Source organism: Sorex araneus, chromosome 1 (genome assembly GCF_027595985.1).
Source record: "Sorex araneus isolate mSorAra2 chromosome 1, mSorAra2.pri, whole genome shotgun sequence".
NCBI lineage: Eukaryota > Metazoa > Chordata > Mammalia > Eulipotyphla > Soricidae > Sorex > Sorex araneus.
Window position 1 is genome coordinate 164113516 of NC_073302.1, and position 19239 is coordinate 164132754.

The following is a 19239-nucleotide window of genomic DNA, read 5'->3' on the forward strand; positions in this document are numbered from 1 at the left end:
TAATTCAGGTAAATCTGCAAGTAAAATTTAAAGTTAACAAAATTGCTTGTAACACAAAATAACTAATATTAAAAACAATCATTCAGATAACTCATGTTAACTCAGAAAAACTGGGATTAATTATTAGTAAGCAAATTTCCCTTCCTTGGAAATCAGATCCAGGATCTTACACTCGAGACAAGTATTTGACCACAGAACCACATCCCTAACCCTAGAGAACAATTCTTTAAAAGAATGTCATAACAAGCCATGTTTTTTAACATCAAGAAATCAACTTTTACAGCTATAACTTATCAATCCTCTTATAACTTTCAAAGAGAAATCATTTTAAAGAAGCATATTTCTTTGCAGATAACAAAACACATTACTAATGATAGGCAGAAAGTAAAACATGTTTTCCAGTTTCCAGAATACGCTTACCCAGAGTTTTCAAAAGCAGAGTTGTGTGAAGCAGCATTACCAGGGGCGCCACATATTGTAGTGCAATGACACAAAGGTAATAAAACACTCGGGCAACCTGCAATCAACAACATTCTTAAGAGTTCAGTTATGGCTGGCCAGGTTAGAAGTTAAAATACATTTTCATATAATTTTCAAGTGGAATTGCTTTAAGATAAGTAACTGTTTCTAGAAAGGAAGCTAATGGCAGTAATTCTTTGAAACTTCCTTTTATACTCTTATTTATAAATGCCCCCAAAATGAGAAAAATCTGCTTTCCATTTCAAATATAAAACAGAATGCTAAAATCTTTAAGACAGCTAAAAACATCAAACTAAGTAATAGTAACAAGTAGTTACAAATAAGTGTAAACCCCCTAATAAATAAAACTAATTATATGAAAACATATAAAAGGTAAAAGAAAAAGTAATCCTTATCAATGTTTCTGACTATGAAAGACTAAAAATGTTTTGGATTTTAGCAGACCAACACCAAATCTCTGAAAGAGACACATCAGGTAATGATCCAGTCTACCAACACAACAATGAATGAATTCCTATCATTTCTTTCTTTAGAATAGGTTAAATAATAATGTCTCATGTTCAAGTTTTTATTATTTAATTCTTATTATTCAACTAAGAATAATGTTACAAGGAATAAGTTTTTGTCACCACATTTTTTTTCTACTCTAAGTGATAAAGGCTAGATGATACAGTAACTTTCATATTAGTTGGGACTTCCCTAATTTGGTATTATCATGGCTAATTAACACCCAACCATATGGTACATAGGAAATATAAGACCGGAAGAGGAACTGAGACCTTTACTTAGATGCCACAATCAGATCACGGATTCTTGATTTCTGCTGCTTTAAGATTATCCCATTTTGAGCTGAAGAGACAATACAGTAGTTAAAGTGCCTGCCTTAGAGATACAAACAGTGCACCTTTTAGAATAGGTAGAGTAACTTCAATCCCATGAAGCTAATACACTAAGATACCATTAAGACTTAAATTCTCTTAGGAATAGGGATACTGATCCTTTTGGTTTATTGTAGCATCAAGATTCTGTTTTGGATGTGGAATTGGTACCACTACCCGTCAACCCAACAGGACCACTTACAGGTACCAATACCATCTTCTGTTAATTAAAAATGTGCTAGAAGAAGGCGGTGCTGCCAATTCACTTTAAAAGCAACGAGAGAGATGTGGGAGATCACACATTAATACTAATCACAAGATCTGGGTGGTCTTCTAGATAAAACAAGTTTAGACCAGGTTGAGAAGTTGGTGGCTGTAAACTTGTGACCAAGCAGGAAGCATCCTGCTAAGGTCTAACAGGGTGTTCTCATAACAAAGTTCTTCAATTTGTATAAATATAAATGCAATGAAACTCAGAAATTAGCAGATTTTTGGTATAAACGGGACATCTGTGAGCATGTTACAAGTTTAAGCCTATCTAACCATCCACAACTACCTCCATTTTTTATTCAACTAATAAAGGTATTTAATATCTTAAAACAGGAATGATACCTGAGCACGGAGCCAGGAATAACTCCTAAACACTAATGTGAGTTGCCCAAACCCTTCCAAAGAACACGAACAAAAAGACTGCCCTATTTATAGTACAAATTTTATTGGATGAAATAATCACCTATTTTTTTTTAATGCTACCAAATAAGCAATACAGTATTTTCATTAGCCCACAGTATAAAATCTTACCATTTTTTGTAGCTCAATTGTACTTATTCTTCCTGCTTCCTTCTTCATCTGATCCACACATTTCTGTGCTAAATTTAAGTAAGCTTGCAGGTGACTACGCATCATGGCCAAGCGTAGGGCACACAGCAGGATTATCAACCACAGTCGCAGAGTATCAAATGTAGCTTCTGTCATTCTACAGATCAAAAAGTTGACATGGTGCTCTCAGAGACCAAAGTATGCTACCATACTTGTTTTATGTGTTTATGATCAGCATGATACATAAAACTATGCTTAGGTAAAGTTGGATATATAAAAAACAGTATGCTAGTTTACAACAGGTTTATTTTTATAATCCTTTTAGCTACAGAAATCTAACCAGATAAATATATTGCTAAGTAAAAAAGTAACAGATTACAGAAAAAAAAAAGCCACATCATTACTGATACTGAGAGCAGAAAAATTTACACATGTATATGCTAACTTTAATTGGGAGATAATCATTAATATGAATAAAGATCATAAAAAGGGTAATGGCCCATAGATCCAATTTTTAAGCACACCTATTTGTAATAATATCTTTAAAGTAAAGTGATTTAATACTATCCTTAAAAATAAAACATTCTGAAAACGTAAATTAGCCCCCAAATACTCATACTTACAAAGGCACGCTTTCTTTACCCAATGGTGGGTTCATAATGTAGTCTTTGGTGATTGGTTTTACCCAGAGCAAAACCATAAATAATGGTGCCAAGAAGTTAATATGAAGTAATGTTCTGAAAGTAGTAAGAAACAAATATAAAAATACAAAAAAATTTCCATTAATAAATTATAGAAACTTGGTATAAATTATGTCAGGAACTTATTTTCAGAGTCTACATTAACTAGTCTATAGTAACTAGTGTTACCACAATTTTACATTTATCATAATCACTTCACACTGATGAATACTTGCATAACTATCCCATCCATTATCTTAGTTTTTCAGATAAGAGCACTTAAGATTCAGGAAAAATAAATGATTTGTTCATGGCAATACAACAGGTTAAAGATGAATGGTTAAAGTGAAATTTAAAAATCTACTGACTTCTAGAATTCTTTAATAATCACCTACTATATTACTGATTTCACTAACACCGATACCTATATATAATTTCTGGCGCTATGTACTGAATGAACTTAACTGATTTTTAGTATAGAAGTCATTATGGGGAATACATTCAGTATAGCTCAAAGTCTGTACTTAAAAATTTAATTACAAGAAAGACCTTGTTACTAATGAAGTCTACAGCAGAGAAGGCCTATGTCAGAAGAAACCTACTGTAACTCATAAAGAACCTGTAATATGCTGATATTCACTCATTTTAAACATTAAAGTTATAACTATGCCACTGAAATAACAAATGATTTACATATTTTTCTTTATTTCTTCTTGGAATATTATGAACATATCTGATATTAGCTTTTTCTATCCTATACAAATCAAGAAGATTTTTACTACTCCAGACAAGGACTATACCTAATCTAGCATAAGTTTAGGTCTGAGCTCTAACTTCACTATGAACGGAAGTCCCAAGGTAGTAAAGAGACAGAGGATACCTGGTAATGATTTTCTTTACTTTAAAACAAAGGGAAATTCTTCAAACTCTTTTATGGTCACCTACTGTATTATATACCATGATGATGGGCTAAACCTCAGGTCTGTCTGTCTGCCTGCCTGCCTGCCTGCCTGCCTGCCTGTCTGTCTGTCTGTCTGTCTGTCTGCCTCTCTCTCTCTCTCTCTCACACACACACACACACACACACACACACACACACACACACACACACACACACACACACACACTGATGCAAATAAGAGAGATCTATGTGGAAGAGACTGGGTTGGTACGGTGAATACCTGACAAGGAAAGGTCTCCCTAACAATGACATTAAAACAAGTACAGGGTGCTGGTTACACGGAGGAGAATGCTGTTTTATGTGCCAGTCGTGTTACTCTCATAGCAGAACTACATCCTTGGACCAAGGCAGAGTGCAATGATACGGGACTTACAATAAAATGAAAATGAAATAAAAACCCAAATCACAAAAAGGAAAAAAAAGTCTTTAAAAAAGAAGCTACTTTCTCTGAGAGGGAAACAAAAAAGTACTACCACCCCCAAACCACACTTAATGCTTTAAGTGTTTTTATAAAGTGACTCTTTCATCCCACTGCCTGGGTAAACCATTGGGTGAGGGAAGAATGAAGCAATATTAGATACGCAGTGTTGCTAGGGAACACTCGAGTATCAAGGAGCAGTCCACAGCAGCTTCAGGAGCTGGTGAAGGACTCCCTCCACCCACCCTTTCAGCTCATTTAAATCATAACACTAGGGTTAGCGGGCTAAAGTGTGTATGTGGTAGAGAGGGAGAGAAAGAGAGAGAAAGCCAGAATTTTTAAAAAAGAAACCACTAGAAAGACTGGATGGTGGGTGAAATGTAGGACACAGCCAAGAACATGCTCAGTAAAAGGAGAATTAAAAGAAAACATTAAGTGTGCAGTAGGAAGTGAGAGTAAGTAAACACATAAAGCATATGTAGAAAATGGAGATAAGGAAAAACAACAGAAAAAAATGGCCCAAGTAAATAAAGAAAAATTATACAATTAAAAAGAGATACAAATGTGAGAACACCAGAGAATCAGCATCACTAAATGTGAGGCTTTAAAGAGCAAAGAAATAAAGTATCACTCAAAAAAAATTTAGCAACTACAAATATCAAAATGGAAAATTCTCAAATTAGACTTCTACTATAAAATAAAAAGTCAAGATGGAAAACTGGATATGGATAAATCAAGATATAAATATGTCATTTGGTCTAAATGTTATTAACAAAAGTTTATCTGACAACCACAATAAATACAATAAACAGGATTTGAATGATCTGTAGAAATTCAAATATGATTTCTCTGCTTCAAAAACTAAAGTACAATTTGGTAGATTAAAAAGTGATTGTGATATCTGTAAAGTAGTCACAATCCCAAAATAATGTATTTTAACAAGAGTAATGTATTTTAACAGGTCAACAACTTATAGGAAAATCTCCATATGTATAAAATTTAATTCAGAAACCTTGCAAAACCTAAATAAAATTATGCATATAAAATTCAAGCAATTAAAATGTTGACTTAAGGAAAAGTTGCATAAAATCTTAGCTCAGTAGTAGAGATTAAAATTACACCGTCACCTTCAAATTAAAAAGAACTCCATGGAGCTGGAGAAATACATCTCAATAGGTTCAGAGCATGTTCTACATGCAGGAAGCCTGAATTTGATCCCCCAGCACCTTAAGGTGCCCAGAGCACTGCTGGGAGTAGCCCCCAATAACACTAGATATGGGAAGAAAACCTCTAACATAAATACTAATGCTTCTATGCTGACAGAAGAAAAAGTGAATTAAGGCAGATTTTAAAAAATATAGGACTAAAATTTAGAAATAAATAAAAGAAACTTGCTTATAGTGGAAAGAGTAAGCAGTGTGCAACAGAATGGTTATTTTCAATACAGTAATTTATGATTTCATTACAATAATATACCTTCATAAGATGGAAAACATATATTTATCTGCATGTGCTTATGTACATTTTCCGCTTACTGTGTAATTTTTTCTGTTGCCAAATTCAGGGCATCCAGATGCATTTGAGCCAGCCGTAATCCAGGAAATGTCAAAAAAGCCCCAATGAGCGAACAGAAAATTGCCAGGAAAAATTTGAAAGTAAGTTTTGAAACAGGACCCCTAAAAGGAAAATGTTTAAGAAAATCAATCAATTTTTTAAGTTTTAAGGAATAATGTATTTTAGCAAGAGTAATGTATTTTAAGAGGTCAATAACTTATAGGAAAACCTCCATATGAATATAATTTAACTCATAATTTCGTCTAGTTAACCGCTTTATAAACTAGAATAGCAATACAAAGTAAATGTCTATAAAAAGACTGCTTCTTTTTTAACTACCTATAATGGATCTTGGTGAACTAAAAAAAATATATATCAAGCATTGCTTTCAGACAACTAGTAACAATCCACCGAAACTTTAAACATAAAATTGATAGATGATTCATAAATTTAGCTTAACCTCTGGTGATAGGGAATTAAATAGTAGCAAATCCAAATAAGAGTTCTATGAAAGATACTAACTGCACAAATGTAAAAATTATGAGTAGGGTTATTTGTAATAGTGAGAGGCCTATTTGATAAAGAACTCAACAGATTAAAAGTAGATATTTATAGTAAATAGTTTCACCAAAAATTTTAAAAACCTTTAAATATTGCTGAATTAAAAAAAAAACTTACTGAGATTCTAAACCTTGTTTTTCAAGAAACTGCATCGCACTGTCTGAAAAATTTGTAAATCCTGTAGGGAAAAAAATTACTCTTATCACAAAGGTAAAATGCAAAAAGAATCTTTGAAAATAAAAGAAAACATAGCGTTTTAAATTTTGAATTAACTGAGCTTTTAGCAGAAAGCTTTTTGGAAAACAGATCTCTGATACTGGCTCATGCCATGAATATGCATAAAATTTGCATTAAAATTTGCCTCTTTATCCATGTGAGCAAACTCAGCATTACAGAAACATAAATATAAGGAAAAAGAGAGTGGCCAGCATTTTTTGATAAAAGTAACCAAAGCAGTAATAACAAAATTCAAAAGGATAAGATTTTTCACACCCATTTTTTAAAAAAATTTATCGTATTTGTTCCAGAGAGTCAGGAGTTAAGGCACTTGCCTTGCATGCCATCGATCTTTGTTCTAATCCTTAGAACCAATTACGGTATACCTAGCATGGCCTGCTGTCACTCCAGAGAAGAGCCAGAATATATTCCCCAAACAAAAGCTAATATGGGGGCCAGAGAGATCATACAATGGGTAAGGCACATGCAACTAACCAGGGTTTGAAGCCTGGAACCTCATATGCCTCCTAAGTCTATGAGGAGTGATCCCTGAGAGCCAGGAGTAAGCCCAAACAAAAATACTTAAGTAAAAAATATTAACACCAGGTAAAGCAAAACTGACTTTAAGAATTGTAAAATTAGGACTGGGAAAAAAGGCTCCTACGTGGGCCACTAGCCCTGATTCAATCCCTAGCACTGCACAAGGTTCCCTGTGAACCCAAGGGTCACTTCTGAGCACAGAGCCAGGAATAGAATCTGAGCAATGCTAGGTATAACCCCACCCCCATAAAAAATATTTTAAATATTAAGACACCATGATTCACATAGTTGACCTTCAGGCATACAATGTTCCAACACCAACTCTACTACCAGTGTCAACTTTCCTTTATCAATATACCCACGTTCCCTCCCACCCTGTAGCCTGTCTTGTTGACACGTATATTTTTAATTTTGTTTGCTGTATTTTGGATCTCATGATTCCAGTGTTGATGGCTCTGTAGTTTACATAGACCATATGATTATACCACCAGTGTGCCCAAGTCCTGGCCCTTACCCACTACCTCCCATTCATCTCTTCTTACTCCCCTTCTACCATTTTTGGGGGTGGAAATTTGGGCATCACTCTGTAGTGCTCAGGACTTACTCTGGCTCTCTACTCAGGGACCAATCGTGGTGGGCTCAAGAGCCTATATGGGATACTCGGGATAGAAACTGGGTTGATTGTATTTTAAGCAAGCACCCTACCAGCTGTACTATGACTTTAGCCCATTTTTCCTGTGCCCCAACCTAACAACATGAGAAAAGTTGTATAATTACCTGTTTCAAGTCCAAATTCAAGATAATTTTCTGTTACAATCAAAACTGCCATTGCTTTGACAAAGAAAAAAAATCCAAAAGTGACACATACTGATCTTTCACCACCATCTTCAACTTTAAAATAATGTGTAGTTAATGAAAACAGAACTTTGCTGCAGAAGGAAAAGTTCAGGAAAAATTACAAATACCTGTGGAAGTTATACATACCTAATCTTAAAAGAACCTGAACTCTAACATGCTTATATATAAGGTGCCATTCAGAAGTAAAAAATTAAAAAGCACATTTAGAGAATTTGTACATATTAATTGTAACTAGAGAAAGGATTTGTCTAAACTTTTCCTAGATTACAATAATTTTACGAAATAAATTTTCACTGATAAGAAAAGCTTCAAGGCTTTTTTAGAGGACTAAAATAGCCTTTATTAACACATTCAGTTTATACTTAAAATTAAGCACATCACAGGAATCATCTGTAAAATTATTCAACAATCTGAAATTTAAATTACTAATAGTCACTAATTAACCATGACATACAAGCCAAGTATGGGGATCACCAATTCATGTAATTTTTTTTTTTAAGATTCTCCATGTAAAACACTTAGAAATCTCAACAATAACAAACTAAACAACCCCATCAAGAAATAGGGAGAGCAGCTCAACAGATGATTTCCTCAAAGGACATACAACTGGCCAGTAGACATGAAAACGTTCATCATCATTGACTACTAGGAAACGCAAATCAAAATGACTGACAAGAACTTATCACCACACTGAAGAATGAGAATTGTCAATATAAAAAAGTTCAGAAATAAATGCCATGAAAAACGAGCCATTATTCAATGTTGGTGGGATGCTGCCTGGTTCGTCTTTATGGAAGCCAGGATGGAGATTTCTCAAAAAATTAAAAATAAAACTTCTAAGGCTGGAGTGATAACACAGTGAGTGGGTAGGGCGTTTGCCTTGCATGCGGCCGACCCGGGTTCGATTCCCAGCATTCCATATGGTTCCCTGAGCACCGCCAGGATTAATTCCTGAGTGCAAAGCCAGGAGTAACCCCTGAGCATTGGGTATGACCCAAAAAGCAAAAATAAATGAATAAATACTCCAAATTCTCTATCCCCAATACATGTTGGATAACGCTGGGTTGTCCTTGCTCCTCCCTCAGGGAGCTTCGGTTTATTGAATGAATTACTCCCACAACAGTGCCCCTGAGGCACAATTAATAATCCTATATTGCTTTTTCTCTTTCCTTTATGTCATTTGCCTGGCTTACTCAGCAATGTCCTTTTTCTATAGACACAGGAAGAAAGTTCATGCTATGCTTTTGTAACATGGGAGTTAACTGACTCCAAATGTTTACTCATATTTACTTGACTTAAGCCTCAGTTGCCTTTACTTCCTAACACCCCAAAAGAAGGGTCCCAATGAAGGGATTGGATGGACCCAGGGCAAGCTGTAAGATACCCTGGCATCGAAAGGGGACAAGCTAAGCCCCATAAGTTAAGAGCATGGTCATGGAACAAACTCTGTTATGACCCAAAAAAAAGTAACTGGACAAGGACCCTGCTGGGTTAGGGTAGATTATACTGGCCTTAGGACTGTAGTCTGGAATATATAGCGAGATGTACCCAGGAAGAGCCAATCTTTAAGCTGAATATGTGTTCATACAAAATGACTAGAAATATTATAAGAAGTAAATTTACTATGAATGGTTAAACGGATTACTAGCTGAGGAAAGAAGAAAGCAATACACCCTAGATGGAATCCCGCCCTTGAGCGGATTTCCTAGTAATCTAGAGTGCTGAACCCTCAGCTGAGCTTTTGTCCTTGAGTAAATCTTCTAGAACTTCCTCTGAAGGAGTGGCTTTACATCTGTTTGTTGTTATGACAATGTTCAACCCCACTGATGTATACCCCCACCCTTCTGTGAAGGAGAAGGGTCAGCTAGGGGAACGGTTCTCAGCCAACAAATGCTCGAGTTCTGTGTGCACCCATGTCTTTCTTTTCAAACTCACAAATACAAACATATTAATTAATAAAGATATATGCACACACATGTTCATTGCAGCACTATTTATAATAGCCAAGACCTATAAACAACCCATGTAGCCAAAAGATCAATGGAAAAGAAACTGTGGTGTATATATACTCAGTGGACTATCTCTCAACTACTGGCGATAAAATCTTGCATTTCACTTTAACTTGGATGAAAGTAGAGGACAGCATGCTCTACTTTAGCTGTTAGCTAGTAGAAGACAAATACCATTCCACTCATAGGTGGAATGTAAAGAAACAAAGCAAGGTAACAGATAATGGTCAATAAAAATCAATTCTGAGATATTATTGACAAAACAGAGAACTGAGAATGCCAAGTGGCAGAGGAGGGAAGGAACGAAAAGAACCTAAAGAGAGTGGGGGTGGATATAACATATATATTGCACTGTAGTATATAATCATAACCGGAATAAACCTTGGCATGGTAACATCTTCGACCTAAAACATAAACACCCTCTGTAAGTCAATGATAAATCAATAAAAAAAAAAAGGCAAAAGCAAAAATTACCAACATAAAATAGTGTAGCACTGTAGCACTGCACTGTTATCCAGTTGTTCATCGATTTGCTCAAGTGGGCACCAGTAACATCTCCATTGTGAGACTTCTTGTTACTATTCTTGGCATATCGAATATGCCACAAGGAGCTTGCCAGGCTCTGCCATGCAGGGGGGATACTCTCGGTAGCTTGCCAGGCTCTCCGAGAGGGACAGAGGAATCGAACCCAGGTTGGCCGTGTGCAAGGCAAACGTCCTACCTGCTGGGCTATCGCTCCAGCCCAGTGGGTAGGATATTTGCCTTGCATGTGGCTGACTCAGGTTCGATTTCCAGCATCTCATATGGTCCCTGAGCACCACCAGGAGTGATTCCTGAGTCAGAGCCAGGAGTAACCCCTGTGCATCGCTGGGTGTGGCCCAAAAAGCAAAATAAAATAAAATAAAATAAAATAGTGTATAGCACCTAAATTATGTAGTAACTTAGTATCACATTAAATCTGTTCTAGAGTTGAGGTAATAGAAGTTAACAGTTTTAACATTGTTAGAATCAGATATTTTTATTGAGAAATTCTGGGCAAGGATAAGGACTCTCATCTTTGCTCCTTGAAATGAAGCTATCATTTGTAGTCTTATTTACAAATATTCAATCCAGGGGGCTGCAGTGATAGTACAACAGGCAGCGCAGGGGATTTGCCTTGCATGAAGCAGCCTGTATGGTCCTCCAAGCTCACCATGAGTGATCCCTGACAACAGAGCCAAGAGTAAGCACTTAGCATCACCAGGTGTGGCCCCAAACCACTCCCTCCCCATATATAAAGTCAAAACAGTAAGCACCCATTTTCTATTTTTAAGGTAATATCTAGGATACTGAATATAAACAGTGTCTCAGCTTACCTCTAATTATATTTTAACCAACTTGAAGATAATAAATATTACTAACATCTTTAAAATTCCACTAGAATGCCAACTACCTATGATCAAGAATTCTTGCCCTTTTTTTCACTGCAAATTTAATCAACATAATGCTGAAAAGATTACCAGTAAGTTTCTCAACAGAAAATCTACAGACTAGAAGGCCAGTGGTGTGATGCACATGAAGTGCTGAATGGAAAAGACATCCCATCCAAGAATACTGTCCAACTAAATTATCTCTTATATTTAGAGAAGAAAATAAATTGCTTTTCAGGGCATGCGGATGGCTCAGTAGCAAAGCATCTGTAAGGCCGTGAGTTTGATACTCAGCACTACCAGGCATGTACCAAATGCAATTCTGGTCACTCTGCCTTGTGAGATCACCAAATTACAATAAAGTTGGTGATTACTGATGTACCACAGCCAATAATGTGTAAACATTGCACTGAAAAAGATGTAAGCACTGTAAGCACAAGTTACAAAGCATAAAATTTAGACAGTCCCTGTGCAAGAGCTGAAACCAAAACATGCAACCTTAAGTGCAGATCACAACTGTGTGTGTGTGTGTATGTGTGTGTGTGTTGGCCACTGCAACAAGAACACATTTTGAAAGGGAAAGGAGAATTAAGAATTTTATTTTTGATAAAAGGGCTTTCAGAAAATTAAAAGGTATTTATTGTCATCAAACTGTATCTTCAACAAATATTTAAGGTACTTTTGTACAGGGAAAACAATTCTTACCAGTAGGCAGTAACACACTTAAAAATAAAATGTGGTTGAATGAAGAATCTTTTAAGTACACTGATTCTTGTTATGTCAATTCATTTTAGTTAATTTTGAACTTCAGATATTGTATTCTGCAGGTCTAAATGTGCACCTAGCTGTTTTAAAATGTTTATCTGAGTATTTGATGAGATTTCATCTATATTCATTTACTATTAGCATTTTTACTATATTATTATTGAGAGTAGTTATTATAGATGACTGATAATAATTTTAATTATTTGCCTAGAAACACAGCTGGCTTTTGAGAATGGATCATGTTGTTCTAATCCTTTTGCTGAATAATTCTGTACTGTATCACAGATATTTTATTTATTCTATTCTGAATCTCTGGGTTCTATTTTACTTCTCTGAAAAAATTTTATTTTCAACCTTAAACTCAGTATGAGTCATAATGCAAAGTTTATCTCTGGGACAGCTCAAATTTCTGCTCATTTCTATCTTTTGTTGGTACGTTTTATTGTGACCTCTGTATGTGTCACTTAGGAGTAAAATATTTAGGTTATATATAATATTTATTATAATCTTTCACTCACCTTGCTTCGTAATTCCTAGCTCTCTGATTTCCTTGTGATTGTCTTAAACTCTTTTAGGATTTTTAAAGCACAAGGAGATGTCAAGTTTTCAAATGGAGTTTTGGCCACTCTGCTGAATGTTATTCTGTCCACAGGCCAAAAACCCGTATAACAGAAAGTCTATCTTATATCACATTCTCTCTCTTCCAAATTTTGACATCCTTCCTAAAGCTGTTTTTATTTCTATACATTCCAATTACTTTCAGAAAGTTGTAGTTTTTGATATTTATATTTTGTTGTTTGTAATTGTTCCAGAGTGATAATTAACGTAACACAAACTTACACATATGTGACATTCCCAATTAAAATACAAATTCTTTGTAATAGCAAATAAAATCAGAATCTGACTTCCCTTTACCGAAATGCTCACATCATACAGCTTACCCCATTTTTCATTTGCTCATAAATAATCAGCCATATCGATCACTTAATAACTGACTCAGTTTTTCTAGAAAATTGAGAACTAGGCAAAGAAGTTCTTATATTCTTCTTTACTAAAAGGAAAATAAATCCTTGAATCCATCTTCTTTCGTGAAGCTTGGATTATTTTTCCAACCCAGACAACTTTCTTTGTCTTCTAACTCATAACCATACTCATAACATTCATTCACTAAGTAAATAATAGACTATCTTGAACTGTGCTGTGACAAAGTTGTAAACACAAAAGCACGCTAGGTCTTGAAAGTCTGGCTGAATCAGGTTTACTTTTACTACCATAATTTTACATATGAAGTTAATTAATCTCTGGTCTCCAATTTCTTCCTTAGTAAATTGTGATTAATACATCAATCAACTCAAGAAATGGTTTTGAAAATTAAAATTTTTTTTTTTAGTTCTCAGTAACAACTGTCTTCTGCTGACACTGAAAAAAGTATAACCTTCCAAAACACAAAAAACATGGGAATTAGGGACAAACATCCTTGGAATGATTAGAAGTTAATCTTACTTTGATGCCATTCTTTGTATTATTTAAATCTTTTCACCTTTTCATGAAAATTGAAGAGGTAGTGTCTACAGAAAACAACCGTGTGGTGTAAGCTAAAAATAGAGCTATAAAACTAGGCTCCCAATTCTCCAGTGTCATTACTTGCTGCTACAGCCAGATAACAAACTACACATTGAATTCAGCAGAAATCTAAGATTTTAACCTCTGAAGAAAATAAACCTGAAATACAGAAGAATTTAGATATGAAAGCAACTCTAGTGAAATAGGATAAGTAAGTGAAAGTTTCTATTATAGCAAACGTATACTCAGCCTTTGAAATATGTGAAGGCTTGTTCACCAAGGCAAGATCTTAGATTCTCCTCCTCTACAAAAACCAACAGGTGCCACAGAAAATGTAGCATACACTTAAGGCACTTTTGGTTGCCTTCTACTATGTTAAGAAAGGTCTATTTATTCCTAACTTGCTAAAGGTTTTTATGCTTTCTTCAAAACTGAACTGTTTCATAAACAGTCAATGTTCTTTGGCTATTTAGGTGACTTTTCTCTTCTCCAGAGATTTGTATTATGATCTTTTACTTACTAATGCAAATACTGAACATTATCTGTAATATTTCCTAACAAAAAGTCAATATTATCCTTTTAAAATAAAATACCTCATTTTTATAACCCTGTTCAGATTCTTTTTTTTTTTTTTAAATTTCTTTATTTTTAATTAGAGAATCACCGTGAGGGTACAGTTACAGATTTATACACTTTTGTGCTTATACTTCCCTCATACAAAGTTTGGGAACCCATCCCTTCACCAGTGCCCATTCTCCACCACCCGTAAACCCAGTGTCCCTCCCACCCTCCCCAATCCCATCTCCCCCCCCAACCCACCCTGCCACTGTGGCAAGGCATTCCCTTCTGTTTTCTCTCTCTAATTAGCTGTTGTGGTTTGCAATAAAGGTGTTGAGTGGCCGCTGTGCTCAGTCTCTAGCCCTCATTCAGCCCGCAACTCCCTTCCCCCACATGGCCTTCGACTACAATGTAGTTGGTGATCGCTTCTCTGAGTTGCCCTTTCCCCGGAACGTGAGGCCAGCCTCGAAGCCATGGAGTCAACCTCCTGGTACTTATTTCTACAGTTCTTGGGTGTTAGTCTCCCACTCTGTTATTCTATATACCATAGATGAGTGCAATCTTTCTATGTCTGTCTCTCTCTTTCTGACTCATTTCACTCAGCATGAAACTTTTCATGCCCATCCACTTGACTACAAAATTCTTGACCTCCTTTTTTCTAACAGCTGCATAGTATTCCATTGTATAGATGTACCAAAGTTTCCTCAACCAGTCATCCGTTCTGGGGCATTCGGGTTTTTTCCAGATTCTGGCTATTGTAAACAGTGCTGCGATGAACATACATGTGCAGATGTTGTTTCGATTTACCACCTCACACCACAGAGACTAGCACACATCCAAAAGAACAAAAGCAACCGCTGTTGGAGAGGATGTGGGGAGAAAGGGACCCTTCTTCACTGCTGGTGGGAATGCCGACTGGTTCAGCCCTTCTGGAAAACAATTTGGACGACTCTCAAAAAATTAGATATTGAATTCCCATTTGACCCAGCAATACCACTGCTGGGAATATATCCCAGAGAGGCAAAAAAGTACAATCAGATTCTTAAATTAAAAATAATCTATCTTCACTCTCTTCATATATAAAAGACAAAAAAGTGTATCTGTATGATTTATCTAGTTTATGTAAATATTAAAATTAGAATAGAATTATTCACATTATACTTTAAAAACACGCCTTTAAAAAGATTTCCGCAAAATATTTCTTTATCAATTTATCACTGATTTACAATTTTGTGGATATTCAGTTGAATATTTATTCATCTATATGTGTAAGTTACCACCTATGCACGCATGTGCCTGAGCGCGCGTGCACACACACACACAGATGTCTCTTGTACACACAAAGATCTCTCTCATATGTGGAACATAAAGAAACATAGTTAATAGAATAATAAATGGCCAAAGCCAACAGACCTGGAGATTTTGTCAACAGAACTGAGTTTACATGGGAGAGAAGATGGCAGGGAGGGGCCCTTGGGACATTAGTGGAGGGGAAAAGGGCACTCTGATGATGGGTGTGGTGTGGTGTTAGAACAAATGCATGCACTAAAAACATAATACTGTAAAGCAAGGTACTAATAAAAATGGTTAATAAAAAACTTATGAGAGGAAAAATAAAGCAAAACTCTAAGTCATATTCGAAAACCAAACAAACAAAAAGAAATCTTTAAGTTGTATGTAAAAGATTATATATCATGTGATACTGTGTTTTTCCGGAGGTGGAAGGGGAGCAGGTCTAGGGATTGACCACGGGTCTCACATGAGCAGGGCAAGTGCCCTACTGGTTAAGTAACATCCCTGGCCCCAATCTTGTGCTTCTTAATAGCAAATTCTGAAGCCAAGTAAAGAGCATGTTTTGAGAATTATAAATAGAATATGAACACCTAGAACTTTATATCCAACCTAAAGCCAACCAAATGGAAATATAGAAAATGCAGTGCCTAAAACCAGTTACTTCCACTCGGGCAGAAAATTCCATCAAAATATTTGAACAAGTAGGGACAAAAACAATCCCCAGTGCCAGATAATAAAAACAAACAAACAAAATCACTGAGTGCCACAACACTGAGACTGAAACATTATCAATAAAGAACAAAAATTATCAGTGTTAGCATGGATGTGGGGGAAAAGCAACTGCATCCAGTGCTGGTAGTAATGTCAACTGGTTCAACCTTTTTGGAAAACAACATGGACACATCTCAAAAATCAAAGAACTGATCTTTCATATATTCAGCAATTCCACTTCCTGGCACCCTACACCAAGGATCAAAAAAACTCTATCCAGAAACACATCTGTAAATTGCAGCACTATTCAAATGGCGAAAATCTGGAAATAATCCAAGTGTCCAAGAACAGATGACTAGATAAAGAAAAAAGGTATAAATGCACAGTGGAATATGGTAACTCATCCAGGATATAGAAAAGACAAACTATGCAATCTGTTGCTACATAGATGGGTCTGACCAGTATCATACGAGTGAGGTTGGTCAGAAGAGGGACGGATACAAAATGATTTCCCTTTTAATATAAAGAATATGGGATTTTTATGGGGTTTTTCTTTTTATGGGATATAAAGAAACAAAGCAAGAAAAGAAAAAATGCCAAAAGGCAACAGAAACTGATCAGTTAGTTTTTAATAGAAAGCATATCACTGGGCAAGCAGGGTGAAGGGTGGACAGACACTGGGACAGTGGTGGAGAAAAGCTGAGACTTTGGTGGAGGGTATGGTGTTAGAATATTTATGTCAGGAACCCTGCCATTAATCAATATTGTAATCACAGTGCCTAAAATGAAAATTTTAAATTAAATTAAAAGAATAAAACAAAACACTGAACCTGGAAACGATAAAATTGTGAGAAAAGAGAAATCTAAAGAAAACAAAAATATATCCCAGATGAGGGTTGTGTAGCAGGTCTATAGGACAACGAACTCAGACAAAAGTATTTTTAGCAATGTTCCCCTTCTCTTTGAATAGAAACTGAACATACAAATCTAATAAAGCTATTTGAAAAAATAATTATACATATTTCTGAGTTTACCATTTTTTCATAAACTTTATTTTCAAAACCAAGTTAATTCCTACAAAAGTGGATGAAAATTCTTTGCTCTGTAAAATATTTCATCCTTGTTATATCCAACTACTAGCAGCAAAACTCAAGTAGTTAAATCTGACAATTCTCTGCATTTTTCTCAAAAATAGACAACCAGAACACTCAAAACACATTTTTGCTGCAAAGAAACCTAGATATCATACCAAGAAATTGCTATGGTACATAAGTTAGAATAAGAAGTACATTGAAATCCTTCTTAAATTACCCAATTCTAGGCGTGAGATCTGGCTCGAAGAGACAGCAAACATACCATGCATGCGGCATAAGGGCCTGAGTTCAGTCCCTCACACCAGGGTAACATTCCTCTATATCCTCCAGCCACCCTGGGCAGAGGCCTCAGAAGGAAAACAAAAACAAAAAATAAAGCAAAAAACGATCCTGTTTTTAAAACATTTAAAAAATAAACATTTTTTAAACATTTAAAAAATAAGCATTTTTTTAAATGCCTGGATAATTGGAACTTTTTTTTTTTCAGAGATCAAAATTCAACTCCTTTTGGGAGTGGGAGTGGGGAATATTTTGGGGACCACTCTGATTGTACTCAGGGCTTGCTCCTTGTCCTCTGGGACCATATGCAGTGCCAAGGATTGAAACCAGGTTGGATGCATGCAAGACAAGTGACTTACTGAATCTCTGGAAAAATTCAACTTACAAATTAATTAAAAAAAGAAAGAGAGCCTAAATTATTATACATAACCCAAAAAGCCATGACACATTTTATTTCACACTGCACAAAGAAAAATTTCAGTAACTCAACCTATCAAGACTGCCAAAACAGCCAAAGATTTCTAAAAGCAACAACCACAGGCTGATTTTTTTAAAAAGAAAACAAAGGGGTGAAACCTATTATCTAATCTTCTGGATTAAATGAAATAAAGCAAAGCAATAGAGGCAATTCTTAGAATTTTAGATTTGTAAGAAAATGTAACATTTTCTAACTAAAATATCAAAGTTATAATTATTGTAAATTTATAGCTGGAAGTAAGGCCTTACCTTCCACTTAAGTTCTCTATATGACTTCTTTCTGACTTAAAATGCTTTTGGCAGCATTAATGTCATAAAATATACTAAAAATTTATTTAAAAAAACAAGCTTTGATAAATAATACTATATAAAGATTTCAAGACAAAACAAGAACTTTGGCTCATATTCTATAGCTCTGACTCTGTCCCTTCCTCACTAGGAGACTTGCAGTTTACTTCAGGAGTTAGTGTTTTATTGCTCTCATTAGCAGGAACATTTTTGTAAAGAATAATTTAGAACCTTTTAAATAAGAAAAAACGAGCAAGTTGGACACTTTGCTGTAGTTTTCTACTCCCTGTAACGAATAAAAGCAGTAGCTGATTTGTAGATTTTTAATTTATAGATCAGCATAAAAAAAACTGATTAATCAGAATATCTTACAATATATTCCAATTTTAACCATTCACACTTTTTGCTTTGTATAAATCTTGCATGTCTGGCAATCAAAACAAATTAAAATTTTAAGACATAGCTTTAAAATTATACATATACATATATAACAGGTTTTTTGGGTACCTTAAACCATCACATGGTAAAATACAAGCACTTTGGAAATGTGACAAATGATCCAGCCCTTTAACCAAATATAATAGGACTACTGAGAAGCTTTATCATTCTTTGCAGAATAGCTTTCTTCTCACTCAAATTCATGCAACTGACTCAACATTACTCTGTCATATAGCTTATTCCTAAGAAAAGGTTCTTTAACATTTCATACTACTTTAATTTTTCAAAAGTTAAGTCCTATGGTCAAACATATAAATTCTGCAACATTTTTACTTTTCATCAGAAATGAAAATTGTGTATCTCATGTAATAATATCAGCAACACTTTCTA

The 19239-nt window shown here is 35.2% G+C and overlaps 1 protein-coding gene across 5 annotated transcripts in view; it reads right to left on the minus strand.

Annotated features, from left to right (window-relative positions):
* The window catches only part of TMEM161B (transmembrane protein 161B), a 78061-nt gene that overhangs the window by 5163 nt on the left and 53659 nt on the right, over positions 1-19239 (minus strand). For 4 of the 5 annotated variants that reach the window (XM_004613066.2, XM_055137283.1, XM_055137281.1 and 1 more), the window contains 6 exons: positions 7885-8036; positions 6469-6529; positions 5772-5912; positions 2801-2914; positions 2160-2334; positions 421-517 (listed from right to left, as the gene is read on the minus strand). In XM_004613066.2, the coding sequence (XP_004613123.2) occupies positions 421-517; positions 2160-2334; positions 2801-2914; positions 5772-5912; positions 6469-6529; positions 7885-8036 (740 nt within the window). The remainder of the gene's footprint in view (positions 1-420; positions 518-2159; positions 2335-2800; positions 2915-5771; positions 5913-6468; positions 6530-7884; positions 8037-19239) is intronic. The other variant, XM_055137284.1, reaches the window with a different exon arrangement.